Source organism: Equus przewalskii, chromosome 29 (assembly GCF_037783145.1).
Source record: "Equus przewalskii isolate Varuska chromosome 29, EquPr2, whole genome shotgun sequence".
In the NCBI taxonomy this organism is placed as follows: domain Eukaryota; kingdom Metazoa; phylum Chordata; class Mammalia; order Perissodactyla; family Equidae; genus Equus; species Equus przewalskii.
The window spans coordinates 46,772,250-46,799,629 of record NC_091859.1 but is presented as its reverse complement, the minus strand read 5'-3'; the positions used below and the strand labels follow the sequence as shown (position 1 = coordinate 46,799,629).

The window sequence follows — 27,380 nt, the reverse complement described above, 5'->3', positions numbered from 1 at the left end:
GCACAAAACTGAACAAGTCCATGACATTTGAGACAGACACCAGGCAGCATTCACGCCAGAACAGAGCAGCAGCACGTGCAGGACAGGTGTGAGGCAGTGGCACACCCATGACACTCTGCCTCCCTGCGCAGGACAGCACACAGCAGCAGCAATAGAGCCTACATGTGTCACAGACATGCAGCAGCAGGAGTGGCAGCGGCCTGCTCGTGACACAGACACAGTGGCACGTGTGTGGACACGGACATACACACACACATACATACATACACACACACACACAGATGGTGCCTCACTTCCCAACGTCACCTGACAGGACCCCAGACCTTCAGCCCCTCCCCAGGATGGCCATGGTAGGAGGCCTGCCTGGGGGGACTCCTCCAGAGAAAACCCACTCCTCCCATATCCCCTCCACCGCCCACCTCTGTTTCCTTCCCTATCCCCTGTTGTGGCCAGGAAAAGCCTCAGGGGGCTGTCAGTGGCACCGAAGCCCCACGAAGCGAAGCAGAGCAAAGACCCAGGTGGCCAGGTGCAGCGCATGGACAGTGAGAGGCATGGGATGGGCATGCTCACTTACACAGCCGGCGCTCGGGACCACCGCGCAGCTAGACAGAGCAGCCACATGCAGATGGGCAGGAGAGAGCAATGAGAGAGAGTGTTAGCGGCCCAGGCCCACACAGCAGGCGCACAGCCCACAGTCACGACCACAGTACGGGCAGCCAGGTGCAAGGAACCCCCTGGCTGGAAACCCAGTGAGGAAGGAACTCTGGTGCAGTGGGCCCAGGTGCCATGGGAGGGAGCAAATCTGGAGCTGCTGGAGAGGGGAATGCAGGGCGACTTGGGCAGATCTGGGTGGGCTCCTGGTCTGCCTGTGTGGCCTGTTCTCTAGTTTGTGAAGCACAGACCACAGCAGTGCCCATCCACATGGAATGCTGTGTGGCAAGTGATCAGCAGACACCTGGCACTTGGCGATGCGTAGTGTCCCCTTGGGCTCTCTGCTGTCTGACCAGCCTCTCTCCAGCTGCCATCCCACCTCCCTCCCCCTCCCCCTGCCTGGGCTGGGCTACGGACCCCTCCCTCTGGGTTCAGTATCCCCCAGCACCGCCCACCTCTGTGCTATCCTGACTGGTGCCCAGTCCACACCACACAGGGCATCCGAGCATCCTTCTTCCCCTTACAGCAGGTTTTGTCTTTTCATTTCCCACCTGTGCAAGGTCAGCCTCTTCCTGAAGATCCAGCTCTGTCCCTCCCACTTGACTTTGTTTCCATCGCCTTCCACTGGCTCTCTCTCCTCAGCCTCTGTCCCTACTGCCTCCTCCCAATTTTTCAGACCCACAGCAGAGCTGCTTGAAGAAGCCAGACCACGCCCCCCCCCCCAAAAAAGAGAGGCTCCAAGGACATCTGGAGTGGGCTCAGGGAAGAGGTACCAACCACCAGAAGAAACCCTCCCTGCTACCATCACATCTGGCCTCCATGGCACCACCTGGCCTTCAGGGCAAAGTGGGGCAGCAGTGGAGGGGACGGGGAAGATGCCCAAGGGGGTGGTGGGTGCCTAGGTGGTGGTGATTGCTAGGAAGAAGGGGGCAGTGCTGAGGGAGAGGCTGAGGGAATAGTGCCTGTGGAACTGGGCTAGGAGCCCAAGATAGGCACCCCCCCAGGACCCTCAAACAGCTACAGTGGCTTGGGGACCTGCATCTCAGGATGGAACCCTGCCTGGCCCTGCCCCAAGGGTTAAGTTTCAGTGGAGCCATGTCAGGTATACCTGGAGTCTCGGGTGTGATAGACACATACTGAGGAGTTGGGAACACAGATAAGCCGTGAAGGCAGACAGAACAGGATGGGTGCTGGGGAGTGCAATGGAGAGGCTTGGCCTGAGCTCAGAGCAGCATCCAGGCTCCAGGAGGCCTGTCTGGGTGGCTCTGGAGCCTTCCTTCCTGGCAGGAGCTGAGCTGGAGGCTGGAATGAGTGCAAGCTGGCTCCAGAGGCACCCAGGACGACCCTCCCAGGAGAGGTGCTGGATGCGGCGAACTGGGCACCTGCCAGAGACTCAGGCTGGTGCCAGGAGGCACCTGAGTGAGAGACTGAGGGGCCACGTTCCACTGGGCTGGAGTCTGGGGAGAGGGCCAGTCACACTCCTAAGGCTGCCCAAAGCTTGCCGGAGATGGCAGGAAGCCTAAGGAAAGCTGTCCTCTCAAGGCCCCAGCGCACAGCAGGAAGTGGCCGGAGCGGGTGGCGCCCATGGCCTCTTCTTCTTTGGGAACAGGGAACTGCCCACATCATCCCCGGGGTAGGAACCCAAGCAGTGTCCATGGTTGAGTTCCATGTTTCCGCCCCACCTATGCACACCCATCACTGTCCATCACCATTCTCAGCTGAGTGTCTCCCCAGCCAGGCTCTGACCATGGCATGGCCACATCAAACACCTGCAGCCTCCCAAAAGGTTTCTGGGCCACCCACCCTCTAACACACAGCACCTCACCAGGCAACATCACCCGTAAATGCCATGGCAGCCTTCCTCAAGATGGCTCAGCAAGGCTCCATGGCCCCCAACATCTGATCTTGTACTGTCTCACTTCCTCATGACTCCTCAGCCAGTGAGGTCTGGCCTCATCTGCCTACCCCTGTAGTGGCTAAGGCTGTCAGCAGAATTCCCTTGCTGGCCTGTCCACCTGTTTCCCTTTGAGGCACACTTTTCTCTACCCCTGTCTTCCTAGATGGGCGTCCCGGGTTCCTCTCTTAGTTCACACTTTGTCCTGGGCCAGTCATCTACTGCCACCCTTCACTATGGCCGATGTGCCCAAGAATACCACATGGGAAGCCCAGCCAGTCTCTCCTGAGCTCCAGATCTCTTCTGGGGTCCCCCAAAATGCCCCCCCTCCCCCTAGTCCTTCCCCCACCAGGACCTGGCAGCTCCTCCATCTTTTCACCCCATGGCTGACAAGTTATCAACTGCTAACATTAACCCATGCCCTCCTCCTCATCCCCAGCCACCTCTGGATCCATACCTTTCGTGGGCTCACTCAGAACCTTTCACCTCACTTCCTAACTGTTCTCCTTGACTCCTGGTACCTAGCACAAAGCCAGGAACACAACATGCACTGAAAATGTCATCAAACAAAAATAATGTGATGTGTCACTCCCAGGCTTGACTACCTGCTGGCACATGGGTTTTAACAGGCAAGAAAAAGACCAAACTCTGGCCCTGGCATCTGCCACAGGACTTCTGCCACTGCACTCACGTGGGCAGGTCTGGGCCTCAGGCCTTTTGCACTTTGGGAGCCTCATTAAGGGAAATAATCCTCAATAGGAATACAAAACTAGATACAAGCTTGTAAGCTTCATCGTGCACTCTCTCTGGTCATGGTGTCTCACTCTAGCCCCCCCTAACTTCTCGCTGCCCAAACCCACTCAAGGCTCGAACCTTGATATGCTCCAAATGTCCCTATGTCCCCTCCTCTGTGACCTCTTTCTGCTCCCCAAGCAGAGTTCGGGGCTTCTGAAGCCCTGATCACGTCTCTTAGGAACACACCTGCATGTGCCCCCAACCTTGTGTGACCTGTAAGAACAGAGTACATTCTGGCCCCAGTGCCCCTGCACCAGCCAGCACACAACAGGTGCCAGTCCAGGTGTCAGAAAAGCAAGCCCTGTTGGCCTTGAGGCACCTGCAGTCACACAGGGCTTTATCCAGATCCCTGTCAAACATGTCAGCAGGACAGGGGCCACAGCAGGTCACTAGGGCAGGGTTCATAGGAACGTGCATCTTCTCCGAGATACTAATTACTGATGTACTAAAGAAGCTGTCTAAACCTAACAGGTATGAGACCACAGCACCCAGCACATGGAAGGCACCGAGAAGCACTGCACGAAAGAAATAACTTTGTGTTTCCAAAGCTATTTGAACTTTTTTTCTATAGAAGTAGATGTGAGGGACACAGAATATAAAACTGAGAGCCACCGCAGAACTGAGTGTTGCTGTGGGGCTCAGAAAAACTGTGGACCTCAGACCACGTGCAGGATTCAAATCCAACTGTGGGGCCTTAAAGACAAATGGAGTTCAGAGCAGATGTGCACCTCAGAGACAGTGATGGGGTTCTGAGAAGACAGACGTTCTGTCTACCAGGGCTAGACCCGAAGCTCGAGGCATAAAGCAGGTAGGTGGTCTGGGATCGATGTTGCAAAAAGCCAAAGGTCCTGCAGCACATGGGTGCTGCATCCTCCAGCTTCCACCCACAAGTCAAAGGTGGCTCTGGTGCAGATGAACCGATAATTTCCACAAGTTACCAAGCTTCAAATCCATGCTATATGGGGTGGCTTAACTTGCCCAGAAAGATTGCAGGCCACAGAGTATCTTGTGGCTAAAGGACATCAGAGCCTACACTAAGCCATCAGTGGGGAAGGTGGGCAGAGAGGGGCATTTCTTTTCTTATAGTGTCAGTCCAGTGAGGAGAGGGACAGGCCTGGAGGGGAAATCGAGGGAACACATGGGGGACCAGGGGACAAGGTTCAGGGGTGTGAGCCTCTAAGTGGCCGTGGCAATTGCCCTGGGGCCTCTGCCAGGAATGGTCCTGAGAAGGAAATAGCCCCACCTAGACATCAGAACTTCCCACACTTTGGATATTTCTCTAAAAGACAGTATCGTTAGCAGTTTTATCACTAAATGAGAAATGAGCACCAGACTTTACCCACTGCTGGCTGGAGAACAAGAGCTGCCCAGCAGCCCCGATGGGCACCACAGCCACTGCCGGCCACATGGAGAGCTGACTCGACATGGCCACAGCATCCCCTGCTCAGCCCCTGCCTGCAGCCAGAAGTGAAGGGTCTCAGGTGGGCAGTGGGGCCTGACCCATAGGGCATGGTTTCACCCAGGTCTAAGGGCAAGAAAAGAGCACAAGAGGAAGGAAACATGAACGGGTGCAGAAGGGAGATGGGCCAGGACAGGCGGGTAGGGGGTCCAATTAGTTGTGCCCGTCAGGTGACAATGTGTGGCTCCAGTACAAATGACTTCAGAATATATGTGCTGTTTGTTACAACACACCTGATAAATAAAGGTGTCAGTCTACAGAATTTCTGTGTGAGGGATTACTGCGCATAATCCCAGTGTCTGTCACCAGGAATTTAATGACAGAGGCTCCAGATTATGGTGGACAATTACTGGGGCTTGGGGTCAGACAGATGCCACCACTTGCTGGCTGGAATAGATCTCTTCAGAACCTCCGTTTTATTCTCTGGAAAATGGAGACTATATTACTATCCATCGAACACAATGGTTGAGAGGATGACGCAACATGACCTGATATTTTCTGGTGCAGCAGTAAGCCCTCTTACTTTCCCATGAAAACTCTAAGAGTTAACTGAGGGGCCTGGCTGAAGGCCTGGGCACTAATGACAGCAAAGACAGAGCTTGCTCACATCGTCAGAACGCACTGTGCTACAGTCCTGCACGCGGTGCCTCACAGGTGACGCTGTATGTTTCACAGGGGAGGGACTGAAGTTCACAGGGGGTAAGTGGCTTGTCAAAGACTATAGGGCTCAGATGTGACCTCCTGAGGGCTGAAATCCAGGGCCATCTGACTGCAAGCCAATGTCGGGGAATGAAGCAAGTTGCTCAAGTTGGTGAGGGCCATGTCACAAGGGACGTCTGTCATTTCAGGCTGTCTGGTAACATTGCCTGCTTTTCCTTTGGAGAACCACCCTCCCCTCACTCTCAGCACCTGTTTGCTAGGTGGGCTGACTCCATGCCTCAGCTGCTAGGAGAGCATATGACTCAAGTCTGGCCAATGACAGCCCTGAATCTCCCTGACCCCAGCGATGGTTCAGGGGAAAGCAGGGAACCCACATGAAGCCAATCAGAGGCTCGAATTTTGCAGGAACTACTGAGGGAAAGAGGCTCACTTTCCAGTGGGCGTGCGGGACAGACAGAATGGGAAGGTTGGAACTGCGGGTCTTGACCTTCTCCACTCCAGGTCCAAGAAACACAGGGTCTTGGCACGGCCCACAACCCTGGGACAAGAGAGCCTCACCCTGACAGAGAGATGCCGAAGACAAGTTCAGACAGGTGTGCTGGAAGGTGCCAGCTGAGCAGTCACCTCCGTCCTGCCCTGCAACAGCCCCAGCTGCCCCATGGGGGCAGCAGAGCAAACAACAAGACCTGGGCTCACCTGGGCCTGACCAGGGGGCTCACAACCAGTAAATCAGAGCCAAGTGTCTGTCCTTCTGTGGGACTTGTCCTGAGCCACCTCCTAGACCTCAGACCACAAAAGACGGCACTTGCATGTAGCTGCGTTCATTCGTCCATTCAGGAAACGTTTATTGAGGGCCTGCACTGTGCTGCCCACTTCAAATGGCTTTAATTCTCATGGGGACCAAGGGGACAGAGGAATGGAGGGAGGAGGAGCAGAGAGCAAAGACGGGGGCTGGTCGAGGCTCATGGGGACCAAGGAAACAGAGGAACAGAGGGAGGAGGAGCAGAGATGAAGATGGGGGCCAGTCAAGGCTGGGTGAGGGAACCCCCACCCTCAGGGGTCTGGTCCTGCAGAAGCCCAGGACCCAAGCTGCTCATCCCAGCTGGACACCCCTGGCAACACCCATGATGCCCACTCTAAGGGCACTTTCAACACTGCCCTGCTGGGAAAAGGGCTTTTACACTCAACTAAGAGTTGGAAGAGGCAAGAAGGGGAAAGGGCCCCAGAGCAAACCCCTGGGATGACAAGAGCTGGAGAGCAGCCTTCCTGGACCACTTAGGAGAGGCACCACGAGCTTCCCAAGCCCCTACTTGTCTTTGAATCCTTAACTGGAAGAAGGTAGATCAGACAAGCCTTTTAAGTAAGACCAGAATCCCTCACTGCTTTGTGAACTCTGCCTTCCAAGGTTAACAGGAAAGGGCCCACTGGGTTGGTATTCACAGTAGCAAGAAGGGGGAGTCAGCAGGTGGCGCCCCACACATTCCCCCCAAAGCCAGAAGAGGGAGGAGGGCCTAAGGGTCACAGAAGACAAAGGCAACTTGAAAGAGGCAGACAAGGACCAGCCAGGGGATGACCAGCGCTGCCTCAGGCCAGCACCCATGGGCAGGAACCAGCTCTCCTACCAGCATCCATGGAGCCCACAGACCCAAGGGGGTCCCCCTCGGGGACAGAGCCTTGGGAATGGGGTCTTCAAGGAAAGATCCAAGGGATCAGCCCAGGGGCTCTGGCAGCTTCTGCCCAGCCAGAGCAGCACCCCAGCCCCCTGCTCAGCCCCTCCCAACAAGCCAGCGCCTTCCTGCCATTTCCAAAGCACAAGGTGGCCTCTTCAAGTCCCCACCCTGGTGAACAGACAGGACAGGGAAGGTATAGAGAAGGCGAGAGGGTAGATGGAGGGTGCTGAGAGATGGCGTGACTCCCATCTAAGAATGCCTTTTTAATACACTCTGAAAATCATACACAGGAATCTGTGTTTAAGGGACTCTCAGGCAGTACGGAGAGACAGAAATATTTCTGGGGCAGAAAATAGGAAGCTGGTGGTGGGTCCCAAAAGGAAAACGAACCAGTGTACTCTGGGCCTCAAAAGGAAGCAAGGCAGGAGGTCTACAGGAAAGGTGGCACCTGCCACATGGGGCAGCCACCTGGCCACAGGGAGGAAGGGGGGTGCACAGCGCCACAGAAAAGCCAAATAGCTGGGGGAGAGGGGGGTCGTTGCAACTCAGAGTGGACCACAGAATGACCCTTAATGGTAGAGGCAGCTTTGGTCAGGAGCAAGAGTGACAGTCCGCAAGAACTGCGGGGTTGGGGAGCCTCCAGGAGGGCTGTGGAGGTGCTCATGCCCAGCCTGGGTCTCTGATGGCTGCCCAGCAACCACTCCCAGCACCAACAGGGATGGAGAGAACAGCAGCCCTGATATTTCAGATCCCTGAAAGAGCCTCCTGTCCCAGGCAGACAAAGCAAGGCCAGATAAAGAACAGAGAGGTGGACAGGGGAAGACAGGAGAGGGGACCACGAACAAGTGAGGGATGGGACAGAACGGGCCATGGAGGGAGAACAAAAGGAACTGTGGATGAACAAGAGGAAGAATACAAGGGGGGCCATGGACGTGGGACAGGACCCTCCCCACACTGCCCTGCTCACCGAGCTGCCGCGATGGGCGACTTCTTGGCAGGGTCCAGCAGGCCGCCCAGGCCGCCAGCCGGCTCCTCCCCGAGGGAGCGTGTATCTTTGTTCAGCTGCTGCAGACGGGAGCTGAGTTCACTGATCACAGTTGGTTTGTCGTCTTCGGGCCCGGGGAGCCCCCGGCTCTCCACGGGGTCCCCCCACAGCTTGGACCTTCTCTGGAAGAGGTAGCGAGGGCGAGCAGGCCCGGCGGCAGAGGCCAACCCAGCAGAGGCATGGTGCTGCTGGGCCATGAGCTCGCTGTCCGAGGACTGCTTCAGCAGTGGGTCCCTGAAGGTCACCGGCCCCTTCCCCAGCGGGGACTTGAGCTTGGGCTTGGGAGGCACTGGTGGCTTCTCGAGTAGAAAAGTGTGTCCGTCGGCGAAGGAGGTGTGAGTGTCGGTGAGTTCCCCGCTCTCAGAGCTCAGGGTGGACATGCTGGACACTGTGGAGATAGTGCTCGTGGTCTCCAGGTGGGGGTCGCTAGAGCTGCGTGTGTCGGCCTCCTCCACCCCTGAGTCTGCAGCAGACTCGGGGGCGGGGGGCGGCTCACTGCTCGGCTTCCCTGAGGCCGGGCCTGGCACCGTGGTGGGTGAGGGACCTGGGCCAGGAAGTGGGGTGGCCAGCAGGACCCCATTGGCAAACTCTTCGGGGGGTGGCACCAGACCAATGCGGGCCAGCTCCTCTCTGGTCTCCTCGTCACTGGAGGACAGCTGGGCGGGCGGCAGGTTCACAGCGAATACCAGCTCTGGCTCCTCCTCTGAGCTGCCCTGCCCTGGGCCAGAGTCTGTCGGGGTGCTGCCAGGGGGCTGGGCCCGGGGGCTAGGCAGGGGCTCTGCCACTACTGCTGACTGCGTGGGGGCCGGGGCCAGCTCTGGGGTGCCCGGGTGCTCCTCTTCAGCCCCCAGCCCACTGGGCTCCTGCCCATTGCTGGTGGCATGCACGACAATAAGGCCTGCTGGCCGCTGCAGGGACGTGTCCAGGACGCTGAGGATCATGGACTTCTTGTCCTCAGGTGACTTCCGCTCCTCCCGAGGAGCTTTCTCCGGCTCCCTGCGAGCAGGCACTGGAACCCAGGCTGGGCTCCTCGGGGAGAATGCTGGAGAGGCCAGGGCTCCTCGCTCAGAGTCGCGGGCCTGGACATCCACAAACAGGGGCCCAGGGCGGTCTGTGTCAGGGCTGTGCACAGGCGTGGGGGACCGGGAGGGTGCCTGGGAGGCCAGAGCCCGCTCGCGGGCAGCCAGGGCAAGGGCCAGGGGCGAGCTGGGGTCCAGAGGTTTGCCGGTGAGCGGGTGGATGAAGGTGGAGCCCGAAGGCCCAAGGCTCGGGCCGCTGACCAATGGCTTCAGAGCAGAGACAGGAGAGGGCAGCAGCAGGTCTCGGCCAGGGGTGGCGCCAGGCCCCAGAAGGCGCTCGTCGATGGAGCGGGAGGGCTGCAGGGAGGGCAGATCCGTGCTTGGGGAGCTGCCCTCGATGGCTCCCACCGACAGGAACACGGTGGAGCGGCGCCGCTCCTCCAGCCGTCGGTCCTTGCCCGGGCCTGGGCCGCCGAATGCGAGCCCGGGGCCGTCCCCAGGGCCATAGTCGAGTCCGCTCGGACGAGGCCCGCGATGTGTCGGGGAGGGCTCGCGAGCAAAGCTGCCGCCGCCGGGCCCAGGGCTGCCCACTGCCAGGGCCGCACGCTCCTGAGCATCCTCCACCTGCAGCTGCTTCACCAGCGGGCTCTTACGGCGCTGAGGCTTGGATGGCGCGAAGAGGCTGGCGCTGAAGGCGCCCAGGTTGGCGTAGGGACTGTCGGGGCCTGGCGGCCGCGGCCGGCGCTTTGGGCGCTCTGGCGGGGTAGCCGCTGGCGGGGGCCGAGGGGCGTCGCCCGCCTCGGGCGCCGAGTCCTGCAGGATGATCATGGAGCGCGCGCGCTTCTGCCGCTCGGGGTAGGGCAGCGGCCCCAGGGGCGCGGCGGAATCATACAGGCCCGTGGCCCCCGCGCCCAGGCGCGCCTCTAGGCCGGGCTTGAAGCTCGAGCGCACAGTGTCGTAGGCGCGGCTCGGCGGAGGCGGCGGCGAGAAGGCGGGGGGCGGCCCGGAGTCGAAGTAGTAGGCAGTGGGCGGGGGCGGCGGCGCGGTCTGCGGCGGGGGCGGGATGCCGCGGCCCTCGCGGGCAGTATCCTGCATCGAAGTGCTCCGCGGGAAGCGGCCCTCCAGCAGGGACGCCAGCTTCTCATCCTCGCCTGCGGACAGAGGGGCCTGGTGAGACCGGCCAGGGCGCTGGAAGCCAGTGCCCTCGAGGAGGAGGCCCCTCTGGACCCGGGCGCCCGCCCCTCGCAGAGGCTGGCCCTGCCCTGACGCCACCCCAGAGCAGCCACGGTCCCATACGCAAGGGTTGTAAGGATGCCCCTTAGAAAATGACGGCAGGCGCTAGCCCGCCAGACAGGACGGGGTCAGGGCCGGCTCGGGGTTAGAGAGCAGGGAGACAGGGGAGCTCAGAGCAGGGGATGTGAGCAAGGCCCCTAGTCTGGGCTTGTCCCTGGACCCCCCAGGCTCGGTACCCCAGGCCCAGTGCTGGGTCAGGAGGGCTCTTTCGAAGATGAGAGAGAGGCATTGGTTCAGATATAGGGTAGAGGAAGGCCCCACCAGCAGACGCTCTGAGAAAGGACCCAAACCTTGACTACCAGGGTTGTGGCCAAGACATGGAGAAGGCCCAAAGAAGACACCCCCAAGAGGGTAGGGGCAGCCCCCACAGTGCTCAGGACAGAACTGCAGGGAAGAACTAGGAGTGAGTGGTGCAGGGCATTCCACCCGACCAAACAAGGCCACATCTCAGAGCCACCAGCAGCGGAACAAGTAGGTGTCACTGGGCGGCCCAGGTGGCAACCAGAAGTGGAAGGGAGATGATCAGAACTGAGAGGGATGTTCTCCCAGAGCAGGAGTGATACACTGACTGTACACAGGGTGCAGCAGGGCTGTTGCCAGTGGAGCCATGCCTTATGGCAGAAAGAGAGCTGACGCCCAGGTGGGGAGATGCTTTGTGAAGAGAAGCCGCCAGAGGCTCCACCCCAGAGCCTGGTGTGGACTGGACTGGACAGGGAGAGCCTGCCAGGTCACTGCTGTAACCCTAGTCGCTGAAATTCAATAAGGTTGCATGGGAGGGAGGGAGGATTAAAATGGAATTGCAGGCTGAGCACCTGAGACATACTTTAGTTTTACTCTGAATTGGCTGTGTGACCCCAGGCTAGGCCCTGAGCCCCTCGGAGCGTCAGTTCTCTCATGGGCAACACAGGCTTAAAAAGAACTCCATTCTGCCTGCCTCACGCAGACATCGTTAGGAGCTGTGCAAGAGCAGGGCTGGAGTGTTCAGGGTGCTCATCGTCCTGCTACCTGGCTAGAACCTGGCAGGACCTCCCAAATGTCCTTGTGGACATCATGCTACAGGTGTGTTCAGTTAGGCTGTGGGTGTTAGCCCGGTCCAAGGAAAGTGGATGAATGGCTCCTCCATGTTGACACACACAGGTCTCTGGTGGAGTGCCTGGGGCATCTACACCTGGTCTCACTCTGGTCTTGGTCACATTTTTATGAACTATGTTGCAGACTGCCTGTTCCCAACCACCTCCTCCTTCAGTGACCACGGTGCTCTCACCAGGCTTCCCACACTGCACTGTTTGCATCTTGTCCTGCATAATAGCTCTTGTAATCCCCAGGCACAGCAAGGGTGGGCTTTTGTGTAAAGACTTAGGCTTGAATTCTAGCTCTGCCAGTTACTATCTGACGTTCCTTAACCTCTTAGCACTTCACTTTCCTCATCTCAGGAGAAAGGTCCCCCCCCCGTTGTGGGGCTGTGTGAACTGGAGCCATTTAAAGCTTACAGCACAGGGTAAGCACGTAGAAGCAGCCCAGGACAGCAGCTGAGGTCATGGTCATCCTCATTTCTAGGTCTGCCTTCCACCCCCACCACTGGACACATAATCTGTTCCAAGTCCGTGCTGGGTCTCCTCCTTGCTGCGTATTTTGTGCAGCATACAAACACGCACTGAACACCCCAAGCCTGTGCATGAGACAGAGCTATGCAGGAAAAGCTAGTGCTCTGAGGGGATACAGGGAGCTTGGCATGCCAAGTTCTAACTTAGGGTAAAGACAGGTCCCTCGCCTCAGGATGAAACGAAGAATCTGTCCTGATCCCACCTGGGGTGGGGCTGGGGCCCTCTGTCCACATAACAGCAGCGAGCATTTCTCAAGCACTACTGTATGCCAGCCTCCAAATGCAGAACCTACGTCCACTAACAACACAAGCAGTCGCTGCTGAGCTCGGCACTCAGCCTGTGAGTATAGCCCACTAGGTAGGCCTCAGAGTGGCCTTGAAGGTTAAGTCCTAGATGGTCCCAATGTTTATGAATCAGGACCCTGAGCTTTCAAGGATTCAATCATGTCACACAGCCAAGACAAGGTGGGGAGCCCCGGGAGTCTGACACCTCAACTAACGTTCATGTTGCAACGAGCAGCAGGCCAGGGCAAGGGGAATTAGAGATGAGCCCCTCCAGCTCATTCATGGACTGAGCACAGGGGAGTCCAGGAGGACTGAGCGGGGAAGAGTTGGCAATTCCCACTGAGAGGCTCACATCCTTCAGGGCAGTCACTTAGATCTGGACCTCTTCAATTAGTCCTGGGACTGGACAGAGCTGAGGGACAGGCCATCTGGGCAGTGAGGACAGGTGGAGAACAGCAGGTGCTGGTAGACTCAGGTCAGAGGGAGGGGAGACATGTGTCCCCAGATGAAGCAGGAGAGGGCTGGGGCTGGTCCCCAGGGCCCAAGACAATGAGGAGCCCACAGAGGGTCAACTGGAGGGTTATAGGGTGATAATCTACTTTGCAGAAAGCCTCCTTTGGCCAAAGGGATGGACCAGAGGGTGAAGCTGGGGCAGGAGGTCATGAGGAGACCAAAGCTGTGCTCTAGGGGCAAGACAACAAGGGCTGGGCAGGGCTGCAAGGCATGTAAGGAGGCAGACCCCTCTTAATTTGTCAGGGAGGTAAAGAATGAGGAGGAAACCACAGAGGATGCCCAGGGCTTAGGCCAGGAAGGTCTGGGAGCCAGGGGGAGCACCTCTCAGCTCCAAGTAGCTGAAGATTCATCTGCTCTCTTCCCCACCCTCCCACTTACAGAAATGACCCATAGCAGTCCCTGAAGGACCATGCCACATGCAAAGGCCTCTGTCAGCAGTTCACCTGATTATCTCCCAGAAACCCCACTCATCCTGCATGTCTAAGTTCAAACACCCCATCCAGCCTTCCAGGAGGCCCAGATGTGGTTGATGCTCCCTAGTTGGCTCCACCTGCACATGCACCTTCACTCACCATATCACTGCTGAGCTGAGCTGTCTGCAGACGTGTCACTTACCCCACCTGAGCCCCAAGACCCTGCCCAGGGTCAGCCTAGAGTGGGCATCAATCAGCAGGGGTTCCGGGGTGAATGAGAGATTGGGGTTTGGGCAGCTGGTTGGCCAGATGAGGGAAGAGAAGACAGATACGGCAGCCGTGTGACCCTGGACAAGTCATCTTACCTCTACCTCAGTTTCCCTATCTGTAACATAGAGGCACTAGTCGTGTTAACTCAGCATGGTTACAGTAGGTAGTGAATGAGCCAGTGTGCATAAAACAGAGTTGTAGTGAGTGCTGACGAGTTGTGGTGAGTGCTGACTCACTACATTTGCTCTGATGGTTGGTGTGGTGGGGTGTACATGGACAGATGAATGACAGGTGGACAGATGGACAGAAAAGTGGACAGGTCTGTGGGGGATGGACTGGTGGGCGGGTGAGGGGGGACTGGATGCCTACAGGGATCAGCAGTGGGTGGGGCTTGTTGAATGACCCAGTCTGGGTCAAGACAGGAGATGGCCAAGTGTGGGGTCTGACAGTGGCTGGGGTGTGATGAGGCCCCAAAGAGACAGGGGCAGAAGGTAAAGAGACTAAAGACACAGCCTTGAGAAGAACCCATATTTGGTGTGGCGGAGGGGACTGAACAGGTGCAGCCTGAGAACTGAGGGGGAGCCAGGAAGTGTTGTCCTATAGCCAGGGGAGGGGAGTTTCATGGAGGACGGAGCAGAAAAATCAAATGCCAATTAAGGTCAGTAAGAGGAGGGCTGGTCATGTGTCCACTGGGAAGAATGCCCTGGAAACCATTGGCGACCCTGGTGGGAGCAATTTCAGTTTAGGTATGGACAGAGCTAGCCTGCCCCAGGCTGAGGAGCAGGTGGTAGACAGCAGACAGCAAGTACAGGTGACTTTTGGAGAAAATTGGCTGTGAAGGAGAGGAGAGAGAGAGCAATACCTGGGGGTTGGGGGCAGGTTCAAAGGGAAGGTAGTTTTAGGATCAAAATCTCAACATGTATTCAGGCAGCAGGGGGAGCAGCCAGGACAGGAGATGGAAGACCCCAGAGACAGGGATGCTGGTGTCAGTGAGAGGTACAGGAGGGGGCTGCCCACTGGATGGGGAGCAGTGGATATGGGAGAAGCTTTCAAGGGTCTCTCTCAGCAAAGAATCTCTGGGTTGGAGGAAGGATTGACCCCTACATATGTCCACAAACAAATGAGATTCCTGGGCTGGGACCAGGGAGAGGCAGGACTCAGAGAGAAACTGGGAACCCCAGTTGAAGGGTGGGGAGAGACAAGGTCTTCTAGCCCCGCATCCCCCCCAGCCCCAGCCCCATTCTTCCCGGTGCCGTGCAGCCCCCAGCCCAGCCGTACCTACAGACTTGGTCCGTGGAATCCCCTTCCGCAAGGAGCCCGGCAGCTTCTCTGGGCCTGGGAGGCCCTGGCGCTCAAACAATGACTGTGGGAGTTGGGGGGTTATATGGAGGTTCTAGGCATTGGGGTCCCCAGTCTCCATCCAGCCCCACCCCTTCTCCTCCTAAACCTGAGATCAGATGCCTCATGCACTAATTCCAGCAGTGCTGGTGCCCGAGGTGCCTGACCCAGGAATCAGACCCAGGCCCTGCCCCAGGGAGCAAGGACACAGCCAGTGGGGCCGGCTATAGACAGTGCTGGGTGGGGTTGATGCAGACGGGGCCAGAACAGAGGCCCTGGGTTTGACCCAGGTGAAGCTAGGGGAGTGGCCCAGAGGCACCAAGTGAGAGGAGTGGGTGGGGGGAACACAGAGCGGGGGTGCTCTAGGTGGTCCTGGATGTGGCACAGAACCTGCCTGAGGCAGGAGGCACCGAAAGCCACAGCCAGGAGTGAGGGCTCAGCCTGTGTTGGACTGTGGCCGTTCTGGGGGCTGAGATGGGCCCCGGTGTCTCTGGGAGAGGCTGTAGAGTCCTTCACTCCCACCCCTGGAGAGTGGATCAAATGATGGACCCCCACCCCAGAAAAACACACAAACACCCAGTAGGGGACATGGCACTCCGACCCCATGCCCCGCCCACCCCCCAGTGCCCTCAGCTGCCTGGCTGGCTTACGCTGATCTCAGCAGGGGTGATCCTCCGACTAGTGGGCCGCTGTTTGACAGTGGCGGCTCTTGAGTCGGCATCTGCGATGTCTGGCCTCAGTGTTGGCTCTGCAGCGGCTGCCAGGATCTCATCCAGTTTCTCTGCACAGCCAGGGAGGCACCATCTCAGCCACGTGGTCCTTGAGCCAGCTACAGCCCTCTGCAGCCCCACTGCTGTGTCCTCCCAAGGCTGATCCACCCAGTGCTTCTGACAGAGGCCACAGGGGCCCCGCCCACCTCAGGCCCCTCATTTCCCAAGGCATGCATCCTAGACCCAAGACGGGGAGGTCCCTTAACGTGCATCCCACCCAAGCCCCTCACACACCAGAACCCAGACCCTGCTCCAGCCTGGCCTCTCGATCCTCAGGGAGGCTCCAGGAGACCCCACAGACCCCACTCCAGGAAAAGCCTGACTGACTATTAGGGAGAGGACCAGGGAGGGGACAGACTTCCTGAATTTCACTGTCTCCTTTGACCTTTCCCTTTTCTCCTCAGCACATGGCATCATCATCTATCTGCCCCCACTGACCAAAAGACAAGCTGTGCCTAGTGGGACGACAGCCCTAGGACAGACCCTGATGTACAGCAGGTGTCCCAAAAGATGTGAATAAACCAAGAATGAATGAACAGTGGATACCTTCTAAAAACTGAGCTCACCGCCCCACGCTGGGGACCTAAAAAACGGCTTTATGTGGATCGGACAGGAGCCCAAAGCACCATCATAAGTAATAGCAGCCCCACCCAGGGTGGGTGGTGCTGAGAAGAGAGGAGGATATTGAGAGGGCAGGTGCTAAAGGGGCTTCTGCCAGCCCTTCGGAAAGCAATCGGAGTCAGATAATCGAGGAGGGTAAGGAAGGCCCAGGTGGCTGATGCCTGCACAAGGCCCAGGAAGGGGGAAAGGCACCATGTGGCTCAAGCAGCATTCTTCCCAAATGCATTATAAAAGAAAAGCTTTGTTTGCTTGTTTTTATTAAAGCTATTTAATGTTTTCAGTGTCATTCCTGATTATCAACATGACTTGGAAATTTTGTCTGAGAACTATCAGCTCTGGCTGGGTGATGGGGATGGTCCACTGGGGGCCAGCACGACGGACACAGCAGGGGTTGGGGGCAGCTCCGTGTCCACCTGGCCACCACACTGACCCCTCACTCAGTAGCCCCACCTCACCCCACCCATCACTCGGGAACCAAATCCCCAAGCCCTTCTGGACATTCAGGGCTGTGCCAACCCTAGAGGACCACGTATCTGGCCACGCTTGTCCTTTCCCTCTCAAAGTGCCCGCGTTGGAGAACTTCTGTGCTCAGGCTCGACACCTCCGCCAGCACCTGCTGGCTCCACCTCTGTACCCCGCTCAGCAACTGCTGTGGGGAAGTAAACAAACTCCTCTGAGATGTCTGGTACCCAACCCAGACCAGACCCACCAAGTTCACTGACTCTGTCCTGTCTGAACCTCTTTGTGACTCAGTTTCCTAATCTGATAAAACGGGTATAAAAATGGTGCCTGCTTCAGTGTCTGTTGTGCGAATCAGCACACACATAAGTGCCGCAGCTGTGTCTGGCTCAGGGCAAGTGCCCAGGACACACTTGCTATAGCTCCTCACATCTATACCGCAACTCCCCCAAACAGCTCACAGCTCTCCGCAAAAGAGAACAAATACCCTCCCCTGTATGCCCCGAGAGTCCAGCCTGGCCCTGGATAATGCAGGAGTGCAACAAATGTTACAACTCAACAGCAAAACAGGCTCCATCTACAGACTGGCTCACTGGGTCTGTGCATGGCTCCCAGCACCACCAGGTGCCGGGGCCCAGGTGCAAACCAGGGAGGGCTCATTAGAGGGGTCCTTGTTTGTTTTTGTAATGAAGTGAATAACTCCCTTTTGAAAACTGAAATCACCATCAACACCATTTGTTAAGTCCTTGGTGATTTCCAGAGTTAGACGAGCTTTACATGAATCCTATCCTCTCATCCCAGAACAACCACATGAAGAAGCTACTGTTACTGCCCTCATTTTAGCCAAAAGAAACTGACGCTCTGAGAGAGATAAACTGCCCCAGATCACAGATCTAAGAAGAGATCAGACTTAACTACCATGCTATCCAGAAACCGCAGACACAAAGACATGAGCGGAAAGAAAACATTTCTGCGGGACTCATGGGGCACACGCTCACCTGAGCTATGGATTTAGAGGCTGCATCTCTAGGTTCAGAAGAACTCACTCCCAGAGACCCAAAGCAGCGTGCACATGAAGTTAGCAAAGCACATATTGTTGGCCATGGGGCGATGGTGCTGGGGCCAGACGAGATTTTCAAAAGGGAAAGAATCAAGTATTCTGCAAACTACAAGCTGGTGAGGTTGAAAGCAATCTCCAACAAAATTAGAAAATATATTCTTAAATTACTTTAGACACTTAGAAATGGAAATGAAGCCCATTAGCCAGGTCTGGGGCACCGGGAACTGTTCGCTCCCAGCAGCCTCACATACACTGGCTGTCAGGATGCAATATGTGGTGCAGACACAGCTGGGTAGGCAGCTGTTTGAACAGCCAGGACCCAAGCAGGGATGAGGGGCCTGCGGGAGTGATGAATCGCCCACCACTTCCCCTGCAACTGGAAGAAGCACACAGGCCACAGCACAACACCCTAGGAACCCCACTAATGAGCTGAGGACAGAACCAACATCTTCCAGAAACAGCTTGTGTGTCCACCTCAAAGGTGTAAAGAAGTGGCGTCAGAGGAGACCTGCCATGTTTTCAAAACCTGAAAAGACACAGAAGCAGACGCTCCACCGGCACCCGGGCAGGGGCAACAGAAGACTCAGAGGGCAAGGCTGCACACCATGCAGGAGGGCCTGGGCTGAGACAACTGTGTCCCCGGCACGGGGAAGGCCCAGTGGATCCCAGAGGAAGGGACGGTTGGGCACCAGGCACGTGGACATGTAAGTGAACACACACGCCTGAGGCCAAGCAGCCACCTCAGGCTTCCTTCTGGCCCTGACCTCTGTGCAGCAGAAAGAGGCTCCTGTCCACCCAAGAGGTGGTGGAGGCTGGCAGAGGCCAGGCCCTGGGATCTCACCAGGACCTCAGGGCCCAGGCCCAGACTCTATCCCCTGGCAGCCAGGCTGGATACACAGGACACAAAGAAAGAAGCCTCAAAGGATACAGGAGGCAACTCCTGAAGCGATGAGCAGGGGGTGGTAAAGGCAATAGCCCGGGCAATGCTGAGCAGGGGAATCCTGAGCTCCCTCCCCGAGGCTGTGGGGCACAGACCCCTGCTCTGAAGGGACTGTCAGCACTGTGTGCCTGACCCCATAACAGATCAGCACAGCAATGGGATCCACACATCAGGAACAAAGAGGCCCCAGAGAAGAGACAGAAAGAAGCAACACAGGCCGGAGCTGAGCACCCGACACTCCTACCCCCACACCCCCAGGCCCAGTCACCGTGCTCCCAGAGAGAGCTCCAGAGCTAGGGATTTGGAACCCTTGCCTTCCCTAGCCTCAGACCATGGCTCGTGCTGTGGCCCCCACTGGGAGGCTCTCCCAGCTCTGCCTCACCAGGCTGCCTCCACAGCTCTCACGTCCCCCAGCTCACCTGAGCCCCCAAGGCCCATGGCTATGCCCCACTACCATGTCCCCAGATGGCCACACCCCTGGGAACTCCCCATCTGTCCTTTCCTAGGTCCTTCTACTGTGCCCCCACCAGATCCCCAGGGAGAAGACCAACAGGAGAGTACAACCCAGGCTTCCAGACCACTCTGACTTGAACTGGAACCTCCTCACACACCAGCACTTCCCCAGACAGGGGTCAGGTAGAGCTGGGCCTGGGGACACAGCAGATGACTCACCCCCCTTCCTTCTCCGAATGGAGGCTTGGAATCAAGAAACAGAGCAGATGGGGTAAGAGGCAGGCTTCTTCCCTCACACTGGGCCCAACTCCCCACTCCCATTCCCCATCTCTCCTACCCCCACCCCTCCTAAAACAAGGACCTCCCCCCACAGCCCTGGGCCTACACCTCCCTCTCAGACCCTGAGTGGCAAATCTGCCCAAATGGCAGTCAGTGCACAACTTGAAACTCAAGGTGGAAACTACCAGCAGGGATATATGCTTGTGTGTGCATACATACACATGCACACACGCACACGTTTGTGCACATCCACTCACACGTGTGCACACATGCATGTGCATGCACATCCAGTCACACATGCACACACATGTAGGCTTGTGCATATCCACACACTGGCATGCACAGTTGTACACATGCATGCAGACATGTACACATATGTGGAGATGTCCACACACAACTAAATCATGCTTGGTTTAGTCAAATGTTTGTTCAGAAAAAAAGGCAAAACCCCATAAAAACCAAATTTGGAGGCCATGATGGCTACAGTGGTCACCCTTGAGCATTCTGTGCAGTGTTTGCCAGATGGAGGCCAGTCAGGGACTGCAAACTGGCGTGGCACCTGTCCTGACATTGTCATCACAAAAGGAAAAGGGACCCAGAAGGTCCAGATTCCTCACAGGAAAGTGGATGAACAGGAGGGGCTCGGACCACTAGGGCTCTCCCTGCCCTGAGTCTCTACTGGCCTCTGCAGCCCCAGCACATCCTTGATTCAAGCTGAGTAGACGAGCAGTGTGACCGTGAGGAGCCCCAGTGGTGAAGGGCGCGGGGGTGTCTGCCCTTCCTCCTCTTCCTCCCACTCGTCTCAGGAGGAGGGTCTCTACCCCACGCCTTCTTCTCAGTCCCATTTCTGGCAGCCACCTCCACCCTTCACTTGCAGGGCACTGCCTGTGCTCGTACCATTGCCACCAGGATGTTCTCTCCCTCCTCCTTCTCCTGTAGGACCCTGCTTCTCCCTCACACTCTGAGCAGCAAACAGCCACATGGACATGAGCTCCACCCTTGCCACTTGCTTCTTCTGTCACCTCCCATTTTCCTTTCTTTCCAGGTGTTCAGGTCATCCTCTTAATAGACTACAGGATCCTAAAGCGTTCTATCAGCTCTCAACAGTGTGACACAGAACTGACACGTTTATCTTGGCAACGAACCTTTAAAAGCACAAATGTTGGATTGTAGGTGATCCCTCAGGTACCTGGGGAAACCAAGATGCTGGCCTGGCTTTCACAAATCAGGCATTTCTACAGGGGACTGGTCAGAAGGTTAGCAAGTAGGCTGGCTTCCCAGGACAACTACTGTCTGGGGGCAGGAGTGGCTTCTCCTCCTCTGAATAGAGAAATGTAGAGTCTGGGTCCAGCTTCAACAAAAGCTGTGACTCCTCACTCAGCAGTATGGATGGAGGTTCTGTGCTAAGCCATCCCTTCATCCTCCTCTAGACTCTGCTCAGGGAAAAGCTGGTGAAAATGCTGACCTGAGGCTGCGAGAGTGAGCCCCTCCGGAAGACAAGGGTCTGTGGAGCAACCCCGTCACGCAGCAGCTGAGGAAGTGCCCCAGAACAGCAGAGAGGAAAGAGGCTCTCCTGTTCACTGGTTTCTTCAGACAGAAGCAGCCCAGAGAGCAGAAGGCAATTCTTCTGCTTCCACTGGGACCCAGATTACAGATCTCAGGCTGCCCAAGCACTTGTTCGTGCATAACTAGGAAGATCCCTTCTAAACATACAGCTGAACATGGCTATGTGACAGCCTCTAGAAGGAGGCTCCTGGGACCCACTCCCCAGAGCCTTGGTGGTGTCTAGCCAGACCCAGCTGCCTACTGGTGTTGGTTTATCGACCAGTTTGGATCCTCAATCAGTGTGATGAATCAGCTCCCCATGACTAGCCCTGGCCCAGTGTGACCCTGGGGCCAGAAGTCTGCTAGCTTCTCTGCCTCACTCTTGAATGAGTGGTTTAGCTGGATATAGAATTCTAGGTGGAAAGGCATTTTGACTCAAGATTTTGAGGTCCTTTTTCCATTGTCTTCTAGCATGTACTATTGCTGGGAAGTCTGCTGCCAGTCTAACCACCTCTCCTAAGTCATCTGGCTTCTTTCTCTGGGAGCTAAGATTTTCCTTTTGCCAGTGGTGCTGTGAAGTCTTACTACGAAAGGTCTAGATGAAGATTTGTTTTTATTTCCCGGCTTGGGACTTACACTTCCTCAAACCGGAGTCTCACATCCTTGTTCAATTTTGGAAAATTCTTAGCCTTACTCTTCAAATGCTGCCTCTTCCCCAGTCTTTCCATTCTTTCCCTCTGGGACTCTCATTAGGCTGGGACTCTCACTTGCCCTCTGTGTCTCTCACCTGCCCTTTGATATGTGGCATCTCCTTATCTTTCTGTGCTCTATTTTGAATAATTTCCTCAGACTTATCTTCTAATTCATTGTCCTTTTTTCAGCTGGGTCCAGTATATCTGGTTTATCTCAGCCATGAATGTTTTAATCTCAGTGGCTATAATTTTTGTTTCAATAAGAGTTCTTTAAGGATCCCTTCATAATCTGCTTATTCTTTTTTTGTACTGTCCTGTTCTTTCATTATGAGTTCTGTTAGTTCTCTTAAACTTAATATTTAAACACCTTATTTTATCTCTTTCATATTCTATGATTTCCAGTTCTTTGGATGTTAATTCCAGTTCTTGGGCTTGGTTCTAACTTTCTCACTTCTCATCTCTTGGCTTTGTGGAGGCATCAGAATCTCAGCCCTTTGCCCATAGGATTTATGTCCTGTCCCAAGCCCTCACGAACCACAGAAGCATCAGCCTCCTCTCAGCCTGATTTTTCTCTTCATTTTTGAGATCTGGGGAATTCCTCTTCCTCTGTTTTGAGTTGGCTGTGTGTGTGTGCGTGTGCATGTGTGTGTGTGTGTTTTGTTTTTGCTGAGGAAGATTCGCCCTGAGCTAACATCCATACCAATCTTCCTCTTTTTTTTTTTAGCCTATGGGCCACCACTACAGCATGGCCACTAACAGAGCAGTGTAGGTCCATGCCTAGGAACCAAACCCAGGCTGCCAAAGTGGAGCACGCCAAACATAACCACCAGACCACTAGAGCTGGCCCTGGCTGTGTGTTTTTTAAATTTTATTTTATTCAGAATATTTATGGGGAAGAAAATCCTGACCATATCAGCCTAGAGTATCATGGTGGCTGTCCTCCACAGTGAACTAAACTGCAGTCAAGAGTACCTGCTTGCAAGGGGGATGGCTCAGCCTGTGACCAGGGTCAGGGCTCAGTCCATGAGTAAGGCCAGGAATAATTTAGGGGGACAGGTAAATGTTCTTTCTATGGATAGGGTAGAACCAGGCCTGAAGCCAGGGTTGAGGCTCAGTCTAGAACCAGGATCAGGGTTCCTTCTATGGTGGAGCCAGAGCAAACTCTGGAACTAGGACTGGGTTCCAATTATGGAAGGATAGATAGAGCATGCTAACAGTCATGTGCACTGGGACAGGCCCATGACGAGGATGCTGATGGTCAGGTATGTAAGGACATGCCCATTACTAACTGTCACGTATGTCAGGACACAGTCATGTATATCTGGACATGCCTGTGATGAGGCTATTGACAGTCACATATATAGACATCCCACAATGAGGCTTTTGGTGGTCACCCTGGGATTGTGCCCACAACATGCCCCATCAAAGCCTCAACACACTCTTGTTTGCCTCCTGCAGCTCACGAGGGCCTGTCCCATCATCATACCAGCAATGTTCACATGGCCCTGTGAGGTCAACAGCTCCCTACAATGACCCCTGCTTAACCGATGAGTGAACAGGTGCTGAGAGGGTAAAATAAATGCAAAGGTCACACAGCTAGTGCTGGCAGAGCCAGAAGCAGAGCCCAGGTCCCCTGACTGCTGTGTCATGAAGGAGTCAAGTCAGACAAGAGATGTGGAGAGCCAGAGGCAGCACACACATGCAAATACACTAGTGGGCCAGGCCCTGCTCCCTGGTCATCAGTCCCAGCTGTCCCAGTGTCCATCTCCAGCCCTGTCACCCAGCCCTTCAGCCCTCACCCTGCCTCCTCACCCTACAGGTGCCCAATTTCTACACCACTCCACACCCACTCATTTCCCCTTGACCTGTTCATATGTCCATCTGTCAGTCCTTCCTCCCCTCTGTCTCTGCCTGGCTTTGGCCCCAGCTCACTCTGCCTGGTCTCCCACCCTGGGCTGTCCGCCTGTTGTTGCCCCCGCCGCTCACCAAGTTCCTCAAGCTCAGCCGTCATGGACTTGGAGCGCAGGGTCAGCGTGGTGCTAGGAGCCCTCTTGGGGGGCGGCGGGGCTGCAAAGAAGAGGGAGGCCTTGGACCTCCTGTCCAGCAGCAGGCAGCGCGGCGTGGCCAGGTGCAGGTGCCACTTGCGCTCCACCGCCTGGATCTCCTCGTACTCCCGTGAGGACGAGTCACACTGGGCCAGGATCTTGTTCAGGCTGCGGCTAGATGCAAACTTCTTCATGGCGCTGGGAGCTCAGGGGGTGCTGAGGGCCAGGCTTGACCAGGGCAGTCAGGGCCTCAGGAGGTGGTCAAGGGCCCCAATTGGGGTCACGCTGCTGGCCAACTCCAGCCTGAATGCCCACCCTGTAGGCTCCGAGGGCTGAGTGAGGGAGCCCCAGAGCCATGGGGTGGGGGTTGGGAGGGGTCTCCCGGCAGGCAGGCCCCTGCTGCTCCAGGGCTTCCCCAGGTCCTGGAGGCCACTGCCCCTTGGAGGACCAGGATGTGGTCAGCCGAGCCAGGGGCTGGGCTGGGCTAGGCCAGGCTGGCAAAGCCTCCTGGGCCCTGGCTGTGCCGCGACGTCGGCGCGGGGAGAAGACGCTTTTCCTCTTCCCTCAGGTGCCGCCTCCCCCTTCCCTCCGACAATAAGCGGCAGCGGCAGCGTCAACCTCACAGTTGCTATGGCAACCCCGGCCTCCAGGCAGCTGCTGGCAGTGTCGGGAAGGAGGGCTCTTCCACACCAAGGGCTGGGGGGACGCCAGGAAGGAGGGGGCGGGGATCTGAGGAGGGGCAACCTGGGGTCAGGGGTCAGAGGCCTGGGGCCAGGGTTAGCAGTCTAACATTAGGGACTGGGAAGGCACCAGGCCATGAATGTGGGTGTTTTGCCTAGGTTTAGGCATCTGATATCAGCAGTCTGGGGTCAGGAAGTGGGGAGAAGAAAGTGGGCCTGGGGTCAAAGGTCTAAGGTCAGGAGTCAGAAGGGAGAGTGTGGGCACAGAGGTCTGAAGCCCGACCCCTCACCTCTGCGCCGAGCCCCATCTTCTTCTGGCTTCCTTGTCACCGACACAACCTTCATGATGAGGCGGTTCCCGCCCTGGCGGATCAGAGCCACCACCTGCTTGTGTCCGACCTTCACCACGTTCACCCCGTTCACCTGGGACAGACAGGCAGGTGGGTGGCCAGTCCAGGTGTGTCCTCCTCAGAGCTCAGAGGTCAGCACCCCACCTGGCTGCACAGGTAAGGACGAGCCTCACCTCGATGAGGAAGTCTCCCGTGCGCAGCCCGGCCCTCCAGGCCACACCCTCCACATCCACCGACTCGAGATACTGTAGCGCTGGGAAGGCTGGCGTGGGCGTGAACTCCTCGATGGGGGTCTCTGCTGCAGGGTGGGGTGGAGGCAATTAGGGAGGCACTTCACCAGAGTGGTCCAGGTGGAGGTGGCTGCGACACAGCAACCTGGTTCAACATGCTGGACAGATGACCACTGGGGCAGAGTGACCTGGGGCTGGGGCGCAGCAGGCAGGGGCCACCCAGGGCAAAAAGAGCCAGCCCAGGAATCCAGGACATCTCCCTCTGAGAAACTCCCCACTCGCTCCCTCCCAGCAGAAAGGCCCCCATTCCATTAGGCACACTACAGCAGAGATCCTGGAAAGCAGCAAGGGGAAGGAATTGCTGCCTTATATTGAGACACTCCAAAGCCAGGAAGGCCCTCACAGCAGAGGGACAAGGAAGGGTGGGGCCGAAGCTGGGGGGGAGTGGTGAGACTGGGGACAGGAGTGAGGTTGGGGACACAGGGGTGAGGCAAGGGGACAGGGGTGAAGCTGGGGGGCAGGGGTGAAGTTAGGGGGCAAGGGTGATGCTTAGGGGACAGAGGTGAAGCTGGGGGCAGGGGCAAAGCTGGGGGACGGAGTGAAGCTGGGGGACAGGGGTGAAGCTGGAAGAAAAGGTGAAGCCAGTGGGGGGGGGGGAGGGGTGAAGCTAAGGGGAAGAGGGGTATAACAGGAAGGAGGCCAGGGGTGAGGCAGGGAGTGGAGCAGGGGTAAGGCAGGCAGGTAGGGCAAGGCAGGTAGCCAGGGGTGAGGCAGGGAAGAGAGCAGAGGCAAAACAGAAGACACCCCAAGCAGTGTTCAGACGCTGCCAGCCTGACACCCCAGCCCCACACACATGCACGCCCCCTACCCTTTATTACCTTTGGCCCCCCGGAGCACAAAACCAAAGCCCTCATGGTCCCGTTTCTGCAGGATGGCCACCTTGTCGTCAATGACATAATCGCTGACGGAGGAAAGCAGAGAGGGGTGAGGAGAACCCTGCCAGAGAGCACAGCTGGCCAGGTTGACCCCCACATGTGCCCCAAACAGGATCCATAGGCACGGCCCACCCCCAGGAGGTGTCCTTGGACTGACCTGGGAAGGCAGAAGACAGAGGTGGGCTGGGCACCACCCCTCCCTCCTCTGACCTCTTCACCCCCAGGCCTCCTCGACCAGCTCTCAACCTCCCTCCACATCCAATGCCCCATCCGCATGGGTGCCCACGTGCCCACGTGCCCACCTGCCCCCGCCTGTACCTGTGTGAAGTGAGGCTGTCATAGGAGCCCACCGTGTAGTGACGGAAAAGTCGCTTCGTCCGGTCCTCCCGGGTTTCTGAGGGGAGTTTCAGGAGCTGATGGAGGGTCATGTCCTCCAACTGGCCTGAACTGTCCCTCAACCATGCTGGTCATCAGCCTCTGCCCACATGCACACCCCTGGCCTGGGTGTGCCCACATGGAAGTGGGGGGCTCAAATCCTAGGGTCCTGGGCCCAGAGGACCTAAGGTGAGAAGGCTGAGGGAACCATGCGGAAACTTGGCCCCTGGGGGTCAGGGTCTCAAATGGGGCAGGAGCTATGGCTCATCTCTCTTCTGGGTGGCTGCATATAGCAGACCAGATAAGGTCAGGGCCATCCACAGAGAGAGTCAGCAAGCCCAAACTAATAGCAAAGAAGGTGCGAATGTGTGCATGCACATGTGTGCGGCCCACAATAGTGTGTAAGTGCTATGTTCATGCATGTGCTTGACCCACAGTCATGTGCAAGTGTCATGCTATATACCCATCTGCAGTGGCATGGAAGTGACACTGTGTCTTCACTGAATCCCTCACAACAGCCCACTAATGCTCAACTTCCTGGGGTCCCTTGCTCCAGACCCTGCCTCTGAGTGGGCAGGGGGTCCAGGTGTTGGGGGCTGGATCCCCTTCCCTGATGTCACTGCATCCCACAGAGCTTTGTCCTCATCTGTACTCTTGATCTCAAAGTCCCTCAGAGCCACTGCAGAGCTAGCCAGCTGTCTGCCCATTGCCCCATCCTTGGCCTTGCTGCCTTCCTGCAAGCCTGCAGGTTCCAATCCTTACCTCCAGCCACAACCCTCCCTGCTCCAGGCTTACTTCTCCAGCTGCCTGTAAATCAGATCCTCCTGTACCTTAGTACCCACTTCTGCCCCTCCTGACCTTCCCGCACCACTGTCTCCAGGTCTCCAAGACCTTGGAAGGCTCCCAAGATGGCTCTACCACCACTTTGCATTTCATCCCTCAGCTCCTCCCTCATTCTCTATCATTTTAGCATTTCTCAAGATTAATTTATTCATTCAACAAGTATTTAGTGAGCTCCTACTATGTACCAGGTACTGT

The 27,380-nt window shown here is 56.8% G+C and overlaps 1 protein-coding gene across 5 annotated transcripts in view; it reads right to left on the bottom strand.

Moving 5' to 3' along the window:
- Positions 1-27,380, bottom strand: part of SHANK3 (SH3 and multiple ankyrin repeat domains 3) — a 51,702-nt gene that overhangs the window by 3,067 nt on the left and 21,255 nt on the right. For 2 of the 5 annotated variants that reach the window (XM_070600373.1, XM_070600375.1), the window contains exons 13-21: positions 26,286-26,361; positions 25,911-25,993; positions 24,976-25,100; positions 24,743-24,875; positions 23,714-23,794; positions 19,431-19,454; positions 15,559-15,689; positions 14,849-14,933; positions 8,097-10,344 (exon numbers count right to left, since the gene is read on the bottom strand). In XM_070600373.1, the coding sequence (XP_070456474.1) occupies positions 8,097-10,344; positions 14,849-14,933; positions 15,559-15,689; positions 19,431-19,454; positions 23,714-23,794; positions 24,743-24,875; positions 24,976-25,100; positions 25,911-25,993; positions 26,286-26,361 (2,986 nt within the window). Of the gene's footprint in view, positions 1-340; positions 603-6,275; positions 10,345-14,848; positions 14,934-15,558; positions 15,690-19,430; positions 19,455-23,713; positions 23,795-24,742; positions 24,876-24,975; positions 25,101-25,910; positions 25,994-26,285; positions 26,362-27,380 lie in introns of those variants that run through there. The other 3 variants (XM_070600377.1, XM_070600374.1, XM_070600378.1) reach the window with 3 other exon arrangements.